We start from the raw sequence: 15271 nt of genomic DNA, 5'->3' as shown, positions 1-15271 counted from the left end.
TGCAGTGCTGGCTGCTGGTGGCTCAGCAGCATGCAATGCTGGCGGCTCAGCTGTGTGAAGTGTTGGCTGCTGGTGGGTCAGCTGTGTGCAGTGCTGGCTGCTGGTGGCTCAAAGCGATACAAAAGGGGATGATGGACGGAGCGTTTGAGCAAATCAAACACTCACCCCCAGTCAACTGATCTGGGTTTAATCCATCACCATTCTTTAGCCCACTCAGCCACCCCATTTCAGACATGGCTATATGCAAATCAGTCTGACCCTGTGCCTCATGGGAACAGTTCAGCCCGAACTGCCAAGCCATGTCTTCCATGGACCGGAAACAAGCATCCTGGGACCGGTTTCGGATTCATAATCCTCATCAGCCAGGCTATCTTGAATCCAGTGGCCAAGTGAGCAAGGGACTCACGTCTGAGCATACCCTGCCACACTTAGGGCGAACAAAGCGATACAAAAGGGGATGATGGACGGAGCGTTTGAGCAAATCAAACACTCACCCCCAGTCAACTGATCTGGGTTTAATCCATCAACATTCTTTAGCCCACTCAGCCACCCCATTTCAGACATGGCTATATGCAAATCAGTCTGACCCTGTGCCTCATGGGAACAGTCCAGCCTGAACTGCCAAGCCATGTCTTCCATGGACCGGAAACAAGCATCCTGGGACCGGTTTCGGATTCATAATCCTCATCAGCCAGGCTATCTTGAATCCAGTGGCCAAGTGAGCAAGGGACTCACGTCTGAGCATACCCTGCCAATTTAGGGCGAACAAAGCGGTACAAAAGGGGATGATGGACGGTTCAGCTGTGTGAAGTGCTGGCTGATTGTGGCTCGGCTGTGTGCAGTGATGGCTGCTGGTGGGTCAGCAGTGTGCAGTGCTGCTGGCTCATCTGTGTGCAGTGCTGGCTGCTGGTGGCTCAGCAGCGTGCAGTGCTGGCTGCTGGTGGCTTAGCTGTGTGCAGTGCTGGCTGCTGGTGGCTCAGCTGTGTGCAGTGCTGGCTGCTGGTGGCTCAGCTGTATGCAGTGCTGGGACTTTAGAGGGCATGGACAGCATAAACTGCGGCAATATTTGGTCTGCCTGTAAATGCTGCTTAGAGCATGCAGTGCTGCAGTATTTGCGTCCCTGGTAGTATACAATATTTGTATTGCTGGTAGTATACAGTGTCTGCATTAAATGCTGGTAGTATACACCGAAATGATGTCTCTGTTGCAGGCACTATACAATATTTGTAACACTGGTAGTATACAGCGTCTGGCTACCTTCAGAGGAGGCAGTATACAATATCTGTAATGCTGGGAGTATACAGTGTCTTGATGTCTCTGGTGCAGGCACTATACATTATTTGAAATGCTGATAGTATACAGTGACTGGATGCCTGTGATGCAGGTACTATACCATATGTATAATGCTGGTAGTATACGGTGTCTGGATATCTTCAGTGGAGGCAGTATACAATATTTATAATGGTGGTAGTATGCAACATCTGGATGTCTCTGGTGAAGGCAGTATACAATATTTGTAATGCGTATACTTCACAGTGAGTGGATATCTGCGATGCAGGCAGTATACAATATTTAAAATACTGAATATATATAGCGCCTGGATGTCTCTGGTGCCGGCGGTATACAATGTTTGTAATGCTGGTAGTATACAGTGACTGGATGTCTCTGGTGCATGCACTATATAATAATTATAATGCTGGTAGCATACAGTATCTGGATGTCTGTTGTGCAGGCAGTTTGCAATATTAGTAATGCTGGTTGTATACAGCGACTGGATGTTTCTGATGCAGGCAGTATACATTACTTGTAATGCTGGGAGTATACAGCGACTGGATGCCTGCGATGCAGGTAGTATACAATATTTCTAATGCTGGTAGTACTCAGCGGCTGGATGTAATGCTGATGTTTCTGGTGCATGCAGTATACAATATTTGTAATACTGGTAGTATATAGCACTTGGATGTCTGCGGTGCAGGCTGTATGCAATTTTTTTAATGCTGGAAATATACAGTGACTGGATGTCTCTGATGCAGGCAGTGCACAATATTTGTAATGCTGGTAGTATACGGTGTCTGGATACCTTCAGAGGAGGCAGTATACAATATTTGTAATACTGGTAGTATATAACACTTGAATTATACAGTGACTGGATGTCTCTGATGCAGGCAGTGCACAATATTTGTAATGCTGGTAGTATACGGTGTCTGGATACCTTCAGAGGAGGCAGTATACAATATTTGTAATACTGGTAGTATATAACACTTGAATTATACAGTGACTGGATGTCTCTGATGCAGGCAGTGCACAATATTTGTAATGCTGGTAGTATACGGTGTCTGGATACCTTCAGAGGAGGCAGTATACAATATTTGTAATACTGGTAGTATATAACACTTGAATTATACAGTGACTGGATGTCTCTGATGCAGGCAGTGCACAATATTTGTAATGCTGGTAGTATACGGTGTCTGGATACCTTCAGAGGAGGCAGTATACAATATTTGTAATGCTGATAGCATACACTGCCTCGAAGTCTCTCGTGCAGGCACTATGCAATATTAGCAATGCTGGTAGTATAAAGTGTCTGGATGTCATCGGTGCTGGCCGTACACTACATTTAGATATGTGCACGGCTGGGTCCGTACTCTATTGGTATCTTTGCAGTGGCGGCTGTCTATGGTATTTGATACTGGCACATGGAGTGTGTGTTTGTTTGTGGTCTAGCAGCTACATCTGCAGTGATATTTGTGGTGCTGTGAGTATACAGTGTTTTTCTATTTGATGCTCTGCCAATATACAGTGCATAGACGTTTGTGCTGATGTAAGTATGCTATGCTGGGATATGTATGACACAGTCACTACAGACCGTTAGATATTTGTGGTGCTGTCAGTATACATTGTTGTGGTATTTGATGCCCATACAGCATACATTGGACATGTAAGGCCTATGATCGTTGCAATGCTGGTAGTGTACATTGTTGTTGTGTTTGCGGCCCCTTCAGCATGCATTGTTTGAACATGTTCGCCCTTGGATCGTTGCAATGCTTGTAGTGTATTGTTGTGGTTTTTGAGGCCCTTGGAACGCACATTGTTTGGACATGTATGGCCTTGGATCGCTGCAATGCTGGTAGTGTACATTGTTGCGGTATTTCAGGTTGTTGCAGCGTACACTGGACATGTATGGCCTTGGATCGCTGCAATGCTGGTAGTGTACATTGTTGCGGTATTTCAGGTTGTTGCAGCGTACACTGGACATGTATGGCCTTGGATCGCTGCAATGCTGGTAGTGTACATTGTTGTGGTGTTTGAGACCGTTGCAGCGTGCATTGTTCGGACGTGTAAGGCCTTGGATCGCTGCAATGCTGGTAGTGTACATTGTTGCGGTATTTCAGGTTGTTGCAGCGTACACTGGACATGTATGGCCTTGGATCGCTGCAATGCTGGTAGTGTACATTGTTGCGGTATTTCAGGTTGTTGCAGCGTACACTGGACATGTATGGCCTTGGATCGCTGCAATGCTGGTAGTGTACATTGTTGTGGTGTTTGAGACCGTTGCAGCGTGCATTGTTCGGACGTGTAAGGCCTTGGATCGCTGCAATGCTGGTAGTGTACATTGTTGCGGTATTTCAGGTTGTTGCAGCGTACACTGGACATGTATGGCCTTGGATCGCTGCAATGCTGGTAGTGTACATTGTTGTGGTGTTTGAGAACGTTGCAGCGTGCATTGTTCGGACGTGTAAGGCCTTGGATCGCTGCAATGCTGGTAGTGTACATTGTTGCGGTATTTCAGGTTGTTGCAGCGTACACTGGACATGTATGGCCTTGGATCGCTGCAATGCTGGTAGTGTACATTGTTGTGGTGTTTGAGACCGTTGCAGCGTGCATTGTTTGGACGTGTAAGGCCTTGGATCGCTGCAATGCTGGTAGTGTACATTGTTGCGGTATTTCATGTTGTTGCAGCGTACACTGGACATGTATGGCCTTGGATCGCTGCAATGCTGGTAGTGTACATTGTTGTGGTGTTTGAGACCGTTGCAGCGTGCATTGTTCGGACGTGTAAGGCCTTGGATCGCTGCAATGCTGGTAGTGTACATTGTTGCGGTATTTCAGGTTGTTGCAACATACACTGGACATGTATGGCCTTGGATCGCTGCAATGCTGGTAGTGTACATTGTTGTGGTGTTTGAGACCGTTGCAGCGTGCATTGTTCGGACGTGTAAGGCCTTGGATCGCTGCAATGCTGGTAGTGTACATTGTTGATGTATTTCAGGTTGTTGCAACGTACACTGGACATGTATGGCCTTGGATCGCTGCAATGCTGGTAGTGTACATTGTTGAGGTATTTCAGGTTGTTGCAACGTACACTGGACATGTATGGCCTTGGATCGCTGCAATGCTGGTAGTGTACATTGTTGTGGTGTTTGAGACCGTTGCAGCGTGCATTGTTCGGACGTGTAAGGCCTTGGATCGCTGCAATGCTGGTAGTGTACATTGTTGAGGTATTTCAGGTTGTTGCAGCGTACACTGGACATGTATGGCTTGGATCGCTGCAATGCTGGTAGTGTACATTGTTGCGGTATTTCAGGTTGTTGCAGCGTACACTGGACATGTATGGCCTTGCATTGCTGCAATGCTGGTAGTGTACATTGTTTCGGTATTTCAGGTTGTTGCAGCGTACACTGGACATGTATGGCCTTGGCTCGCTGCAATGCTGGTAGTGTACATTGTTGTGGTATTTGAGGTTGTTGCAGCGTACACTGGACATGTATGGCCTTGGATCGCTGCAATGATGGTAGTGTACATTGTTGAGGTATTTCAGGTTGTTGCAACGTGCACTGGACATGTATGGCCTTGGATCGCTGCAATGCTGGTAGTGTACATTGTTGAGGTATTTCAGGTTGTTGCAACGTACACTGGACATGTATGGCCTTGGATCGCTGCAATGCTGGTAGTGTACATTGTTGTGGTGTTTGAGACCGTTGCAGCGTGCATTGTTCGGACGTGTAAGGCCTTGGATCGCTGCAATGCTGGTAGTGTACATTGTTGAGGTATTTCAGGTTGGTGCAGCGTACACTGGACATGTATGGCTTGGATCGCTGCAATGCTGGTAGTGTACATTGTTGCGGTATTTCAGGTTGCTGCAGCGTACACTGGACATGTATGGCCTTGCATTGCTGCAATGCTGGTAGTGTACATTGTTGTGGTGTTTGAGACGGTTGCAGCGTGCATTGTTCGGACGTGTAAGGCCTTGGATCGCTGCAATGCTGGTAGTGTACATTGTTAAGGTATTTCAGGTTGGTGCAGCGTACACTGGACATGTATGGCTTGGATCGCTGCAATGCTGGTAGTGTACATTGTTGCGGTATTTCAGGTTGCTGCAGCGTACACTGGACATGTATGGCCTTGCATTGCTGCAATGCTGGTAGTGTACATTGTTTCGGTATTTCAGGTTGTTGCAGCGTACACTGGACATGTATGGCCTTGGCTCGCTGCAATGCTGGTAGTGTACATTGTTGTGGTATTTGAGGTCGTTGCAGCGTACACTGGACATGTATGGCCTTGGATCGCTGCAATGATGGTAGTGTACATTGTTGCAGTATTTGAGGTCGTTGCAGTGTTCACTGTTTGGACATGTATGACCTTGGCTCGCTGCAATGCTGGTAGTTTACATTGTTGTGGTGTTTGAGACCGTTGCAGCGTGCATTGTTCGGACATGTAATGCCTTGGATCGCTGCAATGATGGTAGTGTACATTGTTGCAGTATTTGAGGTCGTTGCAGTGTTCACTGTTTGGACATGTATGACCATGGCTCTCTGCAATGCTGGTAGTTTACATTGTTGTGGTGTTTGAGACCGTTGCAGCGTGCATTGTTCGGACATGTAATGCCTTGAATCACTGCAATGCTGGTAGTGTACATTGTTGTTGTGTTTGAGGCCCTTTCAGGGTACATTTTTAGGCCTCTGGTCGTTGCAATGCTGGTAGTGTACATTGGCTGGATGTTTGTGGTTCTGGCCTTATTCAATATTTATTTACATGTAGTGATGGGGGTCTACAGTATTCACATATGCACAAGTCACTTGCACTTCGCCCGTGAGCGTGCAAGCTCAGGTGTCTCAGGAGCATCCACCAGCACAACTCACCTGCACTTTATACCTTGATTTTAGAAGGCCAACGAAGCAGCAGGGACTGGCTACTTTTTAAAGAACACGGGCTTGCACAAGTCACTTGCACTTTACCCGTGAACGAACAATCTCAGGCTAAGATCTGGGCCAATGGAGGAGCGTAAGAACGTAGTTCGCTTCTAGAGGGCCAACGAAGCCGCAAGACACTCGCACTTTATCCGTGAACGAGCAAAGTTATGCTAAGATCTGGGCCAATGAACACCAAAGGACAGGCTCCTCTTAAGAACGTTGTTCGGCATAAGTCACTCGCACTTTATATTGGCACTCATTCAGTGCGCGCTACAACACTTAATAGGAAGTTCAATCAAAGATTAAAACTATCCTTTGCAGACCACTGGGAAGGTGCCACATGGGCAATCGGGGCTTGAGGGCACCTACATTTCTACACACAATCAAACTAACCTGTGGAGACTTTTAAATAGGTGATTTTACAGTTCTGAAACGGTTTTTATGTTTTACCTTTGTGACCACAAATGAGTGTATTCGAAAGGGATTTTTACAACCGTTCAAATGGCTAAAATTTGTAATTGATGGCTACCTTACCAAAGAAAAGGTTTTTTCTCTGTATCTTAAATGAACACATAAGAAATTGTTTGTTTTTTTAGCAACTGTATACAGTGATGTTTATTAACTATGCAAATAAACTTTAATTAAGTTGTATTCCCATATTTGTGGAGCCGGCCGCAGATGGCATTTGATGATGTGCACCACTGACTGTATACATTATTGTCATCCTCTCACGGCTGCCAGTGTACAGTGATGTATACATGTGGTGCATTCAGCACACATTGCTTGCACGTTTGTGGTTCTGGCAGTAACAATGCAGCTGTGTTTGTTGTGCACAAAGTGCCTGTGCTTGAATGTTTTGGTGGGTGGCATTGTGCGTTTCGGTGATTTGTGGGTTGAATTTGAGAGTGCAGTTCTGACATGATGGGTACCTGGGGACACAGGGTGTCTATTGCTGCGTTAGGTTGGTGGCTGAGATGCTGGGGTATTTAAGTGGTTGATCAGTGTGCGCAGGGGTGGTTGGGATGGCTCAGATCTGGGGGGGCTACTAAATCTCTAAACATCTCCATATTTCTTTTGTTGCAGGGGATTTGGAAAGCAGGGATTCCAGTGTCAAGGTAAGAGTGGCCCGTCGAGCTTGTTGTACTGATTTTCATGCTCCCTGGAGGCTGATGTGCTCTGAGTTACATGTGATTGGTAGTTGTGGTGGGTAGTTTGTCGGTTGCTTCTGGCGGATAGCATCCTATTGCTGTGTTTGGAGAGGTGCTGTGAGGCTCTCTCAAGAAGTGAGAACTCAGTCAGTATTTAAGTTATAAAACACAAATCATACGTGTGCGGGGGCGGGGGGTGGGGGTGGTCTGCTGCTGATTGGTGAGGTTGCTGGACACCATAGTTGCTGAGTCTTGATTCCACCTCCTGCCTCTTTCTTCTGCCACCCTGCACTTCACTTCGTGTCTGTTTACCTCCCTACGGTAGGTTCTTGTTATAGAAACGAAGATGCACTTACTAGTTTGACTCCTGACTCGAAGTAGATGAACCAGAAGCAGTCAGCAGCAAATTCAAACAGTCATTGTACACCGCATAGTAATACTTGTGTGATGAAGCAGTTGGCCTACTGTAGTTCCGATCAATACATTGCTCAGTAAATGGGTCCTTAGATGTAGTGCCAGTCTTTGTAGATACCGCCGGGCCACACTTCAAAAGCAGTAGGGTGTCAATGCAGCAAGAAACGTGGCAGTAGGTAACAAAGGTCCTGTCAGAAGCAGGCAGCGAAATCAGGTAGTAGAGATCAGGCAGAAAGCAGCAGGAAGCATATGTCTTGTTTGAAGCAGGCATCAGTAAGTAGGTAGGAAGAAGCAGGTTACAAGAAACGTACGCCTTGTCCATGGGCTGTCCGGTGAAATATGGACACTGGTGGGGCGGAAGGGCGTAAATTCCTTAAGTAGATTTGTTTTGAGTAAAATCTTGAATAAAAGTACCTTTAAGAAGCTTGAAAAAGGTCCTTTAGAAGCTTGAAGAAGGTCCTCACGTGTAGTTTTGATCCACCTCGTCGCCAAATTTATGTTACATCCTTGTAAGGAATTCCAGAACACTTGGATAGGTTACAGATGATAAGTTTATTCTTCTTAGATGGTTAGATAGGTTTTCCAGTATATATGTAATCAAAACCCCACCAGGAGCATCCTCTCTGCTGCTCAGCCCAGGATCCAACTGACAGTCCACTCACAGCATAACAAACATTCCAATGACATCACATTCACACTAACATTCCACTCACACTGGCTGAACAGCAGAGGCAGAGAAACAGGGAAGATGTAAGGTAAAAACCTTAGATATAACAGTTCTTTTTCATCCTTGTTCCTACCTGTTTTTCACTCTTGCAGCCGGGTGTGGTCACTTAGTGGACTTATGCGTCCACTGTAGGGGCCTGTGTTTGACCATATGGTCACAGGTTCAAATCCCGGCGGGACCACTCGGCCTTTTATCCTTCTGAGGTTGATAAAACGAGTACCTTTGAGTTAAGTAACAATAAACATGTGTTATTCAGCGCTAGGATGCACACGGGTGAACTTGCGCTTTACAAATACATATGGTACGTTGTGTTTCCCTATCTTTCTCTTCCTGCCTTTTTCTCTCTCTTGCTCTGGGACAGTCTGATGAAAATTACCTATTGGTCCCCATTACCAAGTGTCGGAGCCCACACCACCAAGAACCGGTACAAATTAAGTGCTGAATCCAGGATGCGCTACTGCTTCTAGTGGGTGGTACCTGTGGGTGCCGCGGAGCATGCACACCCCAACGCTGCTGTGAGTGCCTTCCTCGACCCTCCGCTTCTACCCTGTGAGCTGCTGCGGGCATGCACGCCCTGAGGGTGCGGTGGGGTAGGAGGTGGGGGGTGGGGGGTGGGGGGGGGGGAAGGAGTTGATCCCTGGTGCTGTCAGTGAACGTCTTGATGTGCAGTGCTGCAGGTGTGCCGTTAGGTGTGCCCTGTTGTATCTGGTGCTCAACACCTGCTCGGAGCTCAGGCCTTTCCATGTCCTTCAAGGAAAAGCAAACCCTATGCACACACATATGATATCCAAGTAAACGTAGGTAGTTAGGGATGCAACAAGAAATAAAGGTAAAGCTGCAGAAAAACAGTCGTATCCAAAATACAAAAGGTAGTCGTCCGTTCTTTAATTTTCATGTACTTCACAGCAGCCAGCCGACACGTGTTTCATCGCTTACGCGAATCTTCAGGGCTCAAAAATGACTGCGTATATGTCGAAGGTCGCTCTGCCGGTGATACTTCCGACCCGGTGGGGGCCTTGACCAGTTCAAGTGAGAATATGGAAGTAGAGACGGACACTGCCGTAGACGTGTAATCTGACAGAAATCCCAGGAGCTTTTTCAAATGACCAGTAGTGGAGCGGATAACCCCAATCTACCATCCAAGTCGGTAAGTTGAAGCGGAGGGAAGGTTAGAGAGAAAATCGCTCTCAATCCTTTATTTTATATTTCCTGCGATCTGAAACGCGATGTGCGCGCCGATGGTGTCCTTCAGCTGTGCCTCTGACACTCCGTGTGCTCTGCTGCGAGTGTGCAGTGAACAGGGTCCACCGGGGTCCCTTGCACACGGTGACCTCTGCTCAGGGCACCCTGCTCGCTCTAGGCTCCTTCTTTGGCTTTCCTTGTAGGGCTGTGAGTGAGCTCTTCGGTGTGCAGTTTGCCTCCCCGCCCCCATGTGCCCTTGACGCCGAACATACCCCGCCCGAGGTTAGCGCCAGAGTAGCCAGTGAGATCTGCTCCCAGCTGCCTGTATTTCCCTGCCTGCTGCGGGTCTGACAGTGAATCCTCGCAGGGTGGCCACGGCTGTGCAGTGCCTGCTCGCCTGTGCCTCCGGCTGTGCCCTGTGTTGTTGTTGATGTCTGCCCAGAACTGCTTGGTCTGGGCTGAATCTGGAGCTTCCTTGGGTGTGCCCTGAAGGTGTCCTTGGGTGTGCCCTGAATGGGCCCTTGGTGTGCCCTGAAGGTGCCCTTGGGTGAGTAATGTCCGGCCCTTTAGTGTGCCCTGCATTGCCTGGTGTTTGTTGGTGACACTGGCACCTGCCCAGAGCTGCCTGTTCCTTCCTGTTTGTTGAGGGCTGTAGCTCTGTTGATCTTGCAGTGCTCTGAGTGGAGACGGGTGTGCAGTGTCTTTCCTTTACTGTGTCTCCTGAAGTGCCTGGTGTTTGGTGACACAAGCCCCGAGCTGTGGCCTGCTCTGTTTGCTTTGGGTTGCACCCCTGGGGTGTGTTTGAAGCCCTGTGAGTGTCTCCTCTGCTGTGCAGTGTTTGACCCCCTGGTGCAGTGGGGCTGCTCCACTGCGTGTCCCGCAGTGTCCAGTGATTGGTGGCTCCTAGTTGCTGAGCTGGTCCTTACTGCCTGCTTTGCGTGCTAACCCCAGGGGCATCCGTGCAGTGTTGTGCGCGTGTCCTCAAGGGTGCAGTGTTGTTTCCTGGTGCATTTGAGCTGCACCACGGTGAGTCGTGCTGTGCCCGGTGATTGATGGATTGCTGGTCCTTCCTGTTTGCTTTGAACCGAACCCTGAGGGTGTCAGTGCAGTGCTGTCGAAGTGCCCTCAGGCTTGCAGTGTTGTTTCCTGGTGCAGTAGGGCTGCACTTGGGTGAGTGTTGGTGTGCCAGGTCATGGTGACGCGTGCTCGGAGCTGTGGCCTGCCCTGTTTGCTGTGGGTTGTACCCCTGGAGGGGGGTATTTGCTCTTCTGTGCTCTTGCCCTCAGGCCTGCAGTGCTGTTTCCCGGTGCAGTAGAGCTGTGCTCCAGTGTGCTCTGTGATTGCTCGGAGCTGTAAATGTAAATTGTTACTTGTATAGCGCACTACTCACCCGCAAGGGTCTCAAGGCGCTTGTACGAATACCGCTGTGGAACCCATCCTGTCTTTCCCTGTGAGGTGTCCACTCCTGGGCACCCCCAAGGTGAAGGCCAGGCATCCTTAGCGTTGTGGGGGCCGTTGTGGAGATTAAGCAAGCTATTGCCCAGAGTTGCAGAGTGGGACCGATGATTAGAATAGGCACCGAGGCGAGAATTGTCAGGTCCGTGGAATTTTGTGCCCAAGACCCGCCGAGGCGGGGAATTGAACCCTGGTCCCGGGCTAGACCTCTGCATCAGGGTCTGCCGCTCTAACCATTGAGCCACACTTCTCCATGTATGCTGCCCTCTATGCTTTGGGTTATACCCCTGCATGGGGGAGGGGTCGGCCTCGGGCCTGCAGTGCTGTTTCCCGGTGCAGTAGAGCTGTGCCCCAGTGTGCCCTGTGATTGGTGACGCGCTCGGAGCTGAGGCCGGCCCCGTTTTCCTCTTCTTCCGCCCGTGGCGCTTTCCTTACTCAAACACGGCGATGGCCCGGGGCTCCCGGCCTCAGGCACGTGCTTTCTCTGCTGGGGAATGTCTGTCGGCCTTGGTATTACATATGAGATGGATAGGCGGGAGACCCTCACGCGGTTGGTGGAGGGGTGGGGTTGCTTCATCAACCCTATGTGTTCTAATTTGAGGGGCCACTGGGGAGGCGAGAGCTGTCGGGCCGCCGTGCAAAACCATCTGCATATTTCATAAAATGCCACCTAGCGCCTCTGTCCTCAGGCGCTATCCCCGGGGCCTGGAGATTTGTAACAGCCTGCGGCCTCCGAAAGTAAGAGGAGCAAATGACTCCAGGTCGACAGGGACAAACATCTTAAGTCCTGGGCTTTCCTTTAACAATATAGTCAGGGTCCCTGGAATTATGCGGCAGGAGAGGGCAACATTATGCGGCAGCGGTGAGTAAATTATGCGGCAAGAAAAGGCACGTTATGGGTGTAATGCAGCAATTTTTTAATAGCAACACTTCATTAAATTGTACTTTTTAGACGTGTTAACACTGTCTGGGCACTGGGTACCTCATATTTAATACCTAAATATAGCAATAAGTAACAGAAAGGGGACCAGTCAACCTTTGAAAAAGGCCTTCCACTGCGCAGTAACGTGCCGCTGCGTTAATATAATTTTAAGTGGGATGGACTTTGGTCAACTATTTGCGATTTGTTTTATTGCAGTTACCCCTGAGGAAGGGCAGTCAAATGCCCGAAATGCATTGGGTTTTTAAATAAATCTACGTCACACGATGAGGAAAGGGGGAACCCCCTTGTGTGGAAGGGGAATAGGTGTGGCGCAGCGGCTAGGGTGCCTGACTCCGGACCACGGGGTTTACGGTTCGATGCTGGTGGCAGGTTAGCCCAGCACCATGTGACTCTGGGCAATATCTTGCTTAATCTTCCCGACCTCTCCGGAGGTAGCTGGCTTTACAAATGCTGGTATTTCATTTGTGTTGCGATGAAAAGCCTGGATAGGCGTTCATTGAACATGGTTAAATACTGAATTTGTTTGGACAAGAATGGTACATGGAATGAAAACTGAAAAAATAAAATAGACTGATCGCGGATAAAGTTGTTGGAATATATTTGTTCGCAAATTGCTCCTTCTGCTGTGCGTCCCGGACTGGAACCGTACGAGGCTCGAACTTGACTTTAATATAAGTGGGGCGCTCCTCAGGGTTGCACGCTCCAACACTCATAAGCCTTTGAGCTTTATTAAAAATCTCCACTTCGCTGCGGCGGACATTCCGCCGCGTTGCGGAAAAAAAATGACACTTGCGCGGTTTGGACGGCCCCCGGCCGTCCGACGCACACACTCACCACAACGTCCCGTCCGACGCATCGCAAAGGCTAAACAGCAAGTTTATAAATATGGACTGCATTTTACCACCTTTTGATGGAGTGACTTCTGTCTACATTGGACAGGGGTGACTTTAGTGATGGCATGCAAGGCACCCTGGCACACTCACCTCTGTGACCTCTGGCTCAAGGGTTCACAAAGCCACCCATCTCCAATGTCTTGCTGAGGTCAGCAAGAAAGTCAGGTCAAGTCTGAACTGGGAAACCTTCCTGGGTCACTGTGAGAAAAAGTGCACTGGGCCAGCGCCTTGAAGCCATCTCTTCTGTGCTGTCCACCTCCCCACTATCCACTAAAGTCCAGACCGGCAGATGGAATTTCAATAACAGAAAAATAAGGCGTGAAGACGAGTCTACACACCTCACTACTGGGGGGGGGGAAACCCTGTCTTTAAAAGGGTGACGGAGGGGAGGGCCCCAGGGTGGTTGGTAAGCCTTTGCAAAAATGTAAATACAAACTGTCGCGCTGATGTTGTCTGAAACCTTCTCTAAGGTGGCACATGCTGGAGTCTTTTTTTAATGTCCATTGGTTTGCTTTTTACTTCTAAATAATGCAGCTTTAACTCTGCATGGGGCAGTTAAAGGCCTCTGAAAGAGAGTATGCCAATATTGGGGTTGTTTGAAGATGCTTCTACCTGTGTTAATGGAGAGAGGGTGATTTAGGTCAAGGCAGCAGAATTTGGGATTTATAGTTCCTTGCAAGAGCACCCTTCACGTGCCAGAAACCAGGGCTTTTTTTGTCCCGGTGGACACCATAACTCATTTCAGGACCCTGGCACTTACTTTTAGGTCTGAGCTTTGAGACAACTGTTTGTCTTGACAGACTATTGTTTATTTTCCCACAAACACCATGCACAATATACATACATACCTCGAGGGCTTTTGGCCAGCAGACTTCATCCATTGGTCTGTTGAAATGTCCTTAACATTTTGCTTCTCCAACTCGAGCAGTAGGCCAGCCCACTTTACCTACTGGCTCCCTACACTGAGTCACTGCACAAAGCTTGTGCACAAAGTCCACATATTTCGTAAACATAGTTCCTTTCTCTTCGGTTACTCGGCTGGTTCAAAGAGCCTTTTTATTTAATTTGTTTTTTATATTGGCTGCTTATTTTTCCTGCGCTGCTTTTTAAAGTTTGGGATGAAGAGTTTAAGTGGAATTGTAACATTGTAGCTGCCTGCGATCTGAGTACTTGGTTTATTCTTGAATCTTCTTCACAAAATAAAACTGATGGCACAGCTGGAAGGTTTGATAAATAGATGAATACTTTTTAAATTTCGAATTTTTATGCGATTATACGGCAGCCAACTTTAGATGACAGCATATATTTTTTTCTTTTTCATTTTTGTGGCCTATACGTGCAATAGAAAATAAATAGAAATAAACATCCCTCCAACTCGCTTAGGCCACACCTATTGGCTTTGCCAATGCTTGATGGAGACTGGGGCTTAATTTTCATCCTCGTACTTTGACCCAAAGCAAAATGGAAAGAGGACCTGTAAGAGTGCGATAAAGAGACAGGAAGTGTTGGATGGTGGAAGAAAATGGCGTGAGATGGAATCAAGACTTGGCGCCTTGATATTTGGCAACTATTGCATTGGGTAGCACAGAAGAAAAACTATGGACCCCAGCCCCCCCCCTTTCGTTTTATATAGATATTTATTATTTAAAGACTGGCAAAATGTATGTACAAACTGATAAACACTAACTCAGTCTGAATGCTTATAAAGTCAAGTGCTTTATTTCAACATGTTAAATCCTTATCCTGCTACTGTGATGAGAATTCTACTGTATTTGGCATTTCATAGTTTGCATGTTTTAAAAAATTGTAAATAGTAATCTAAAAAAGTATTACCCAGAGTGTGAGCTTTTGGGAATTAGTGTGCTATTCTCACTCCCAGCTCTTGCCCTGGTGTAATTTGTCTCTCGGCGTCAGGTTGTTATTGTTGCCTCTGTTTTGTTATTGGCGACCCTGCTGTGTGAAATAACCAGTATTTATTGTTTCTTTCCCGCCAAAGGCTCGGCGTTAATATGCCGCGCTTCTCCACAACCGCTTTTAGGTTATGAATTGATTTTGTTTTCGCTACGGTCATTTAGCGCCTTCTCTCTATATTAGCAGCGATCGTGCCAGGAACTGGTCTGTAACCATGGATACGCATTTGGGATGGGGATCGCGCGGCTCGGGCGGCGTACAAGACTGGATTTTGACATGTGCAGGGCGGTGGGGCGGGGCCGTGCTAGACGGAGGGTTGGCAGGAGGAATAACTTCACGTGGGCGGGCTTCTCCCCGCGGCCTCCATTTCACTGCTCGCCATTGGTGGCGGCTCCTTGCGCGGGGCG

General features: G+C 48.1%; 1 protein-coding gene across 2 annotated transcripts in view; it reads left to right on the top strand.

The window, feature by feature from the left end:
* PRKCB (protein kinase C beta) overlaps positions 1–15271 on the top strand; it is a 1135405-nt gene that overhangs the window by 10828 nt on the left and 1109306 nt on the right. For both annotated transcript variants that reach the window (XM_078664821.1, XM_078664820.1), the window contains exon 2: positions 7275–7306. In XM_078664821.1, the coding sequence (XP_078520947.1) occupies positions 7275–7306 (32 nt within the window). The remainder of the gene's footprint in view (positions 1–7274; positions 7307–15271) is intronic.

The sequence above is a fragment of the Lissotriton helveticus genome, chromosome 10, assembly GCF_964261635.1.
Source record: "Lissotriton helveticus chromosome 10, aLisHel1.1, whole genome shotgun sequence".
NCBI classification, from domain to species: Eukaryota; Metazoa; Chordata; class Amphibia; order Caudata; family Salamandridae; genus Lissotriton; species Lissotriton helveticus.
Note: the sequence above shows the minus strand (reverse complement) of the source record. Positions and strands in the feature narration are given on the sequence as shown.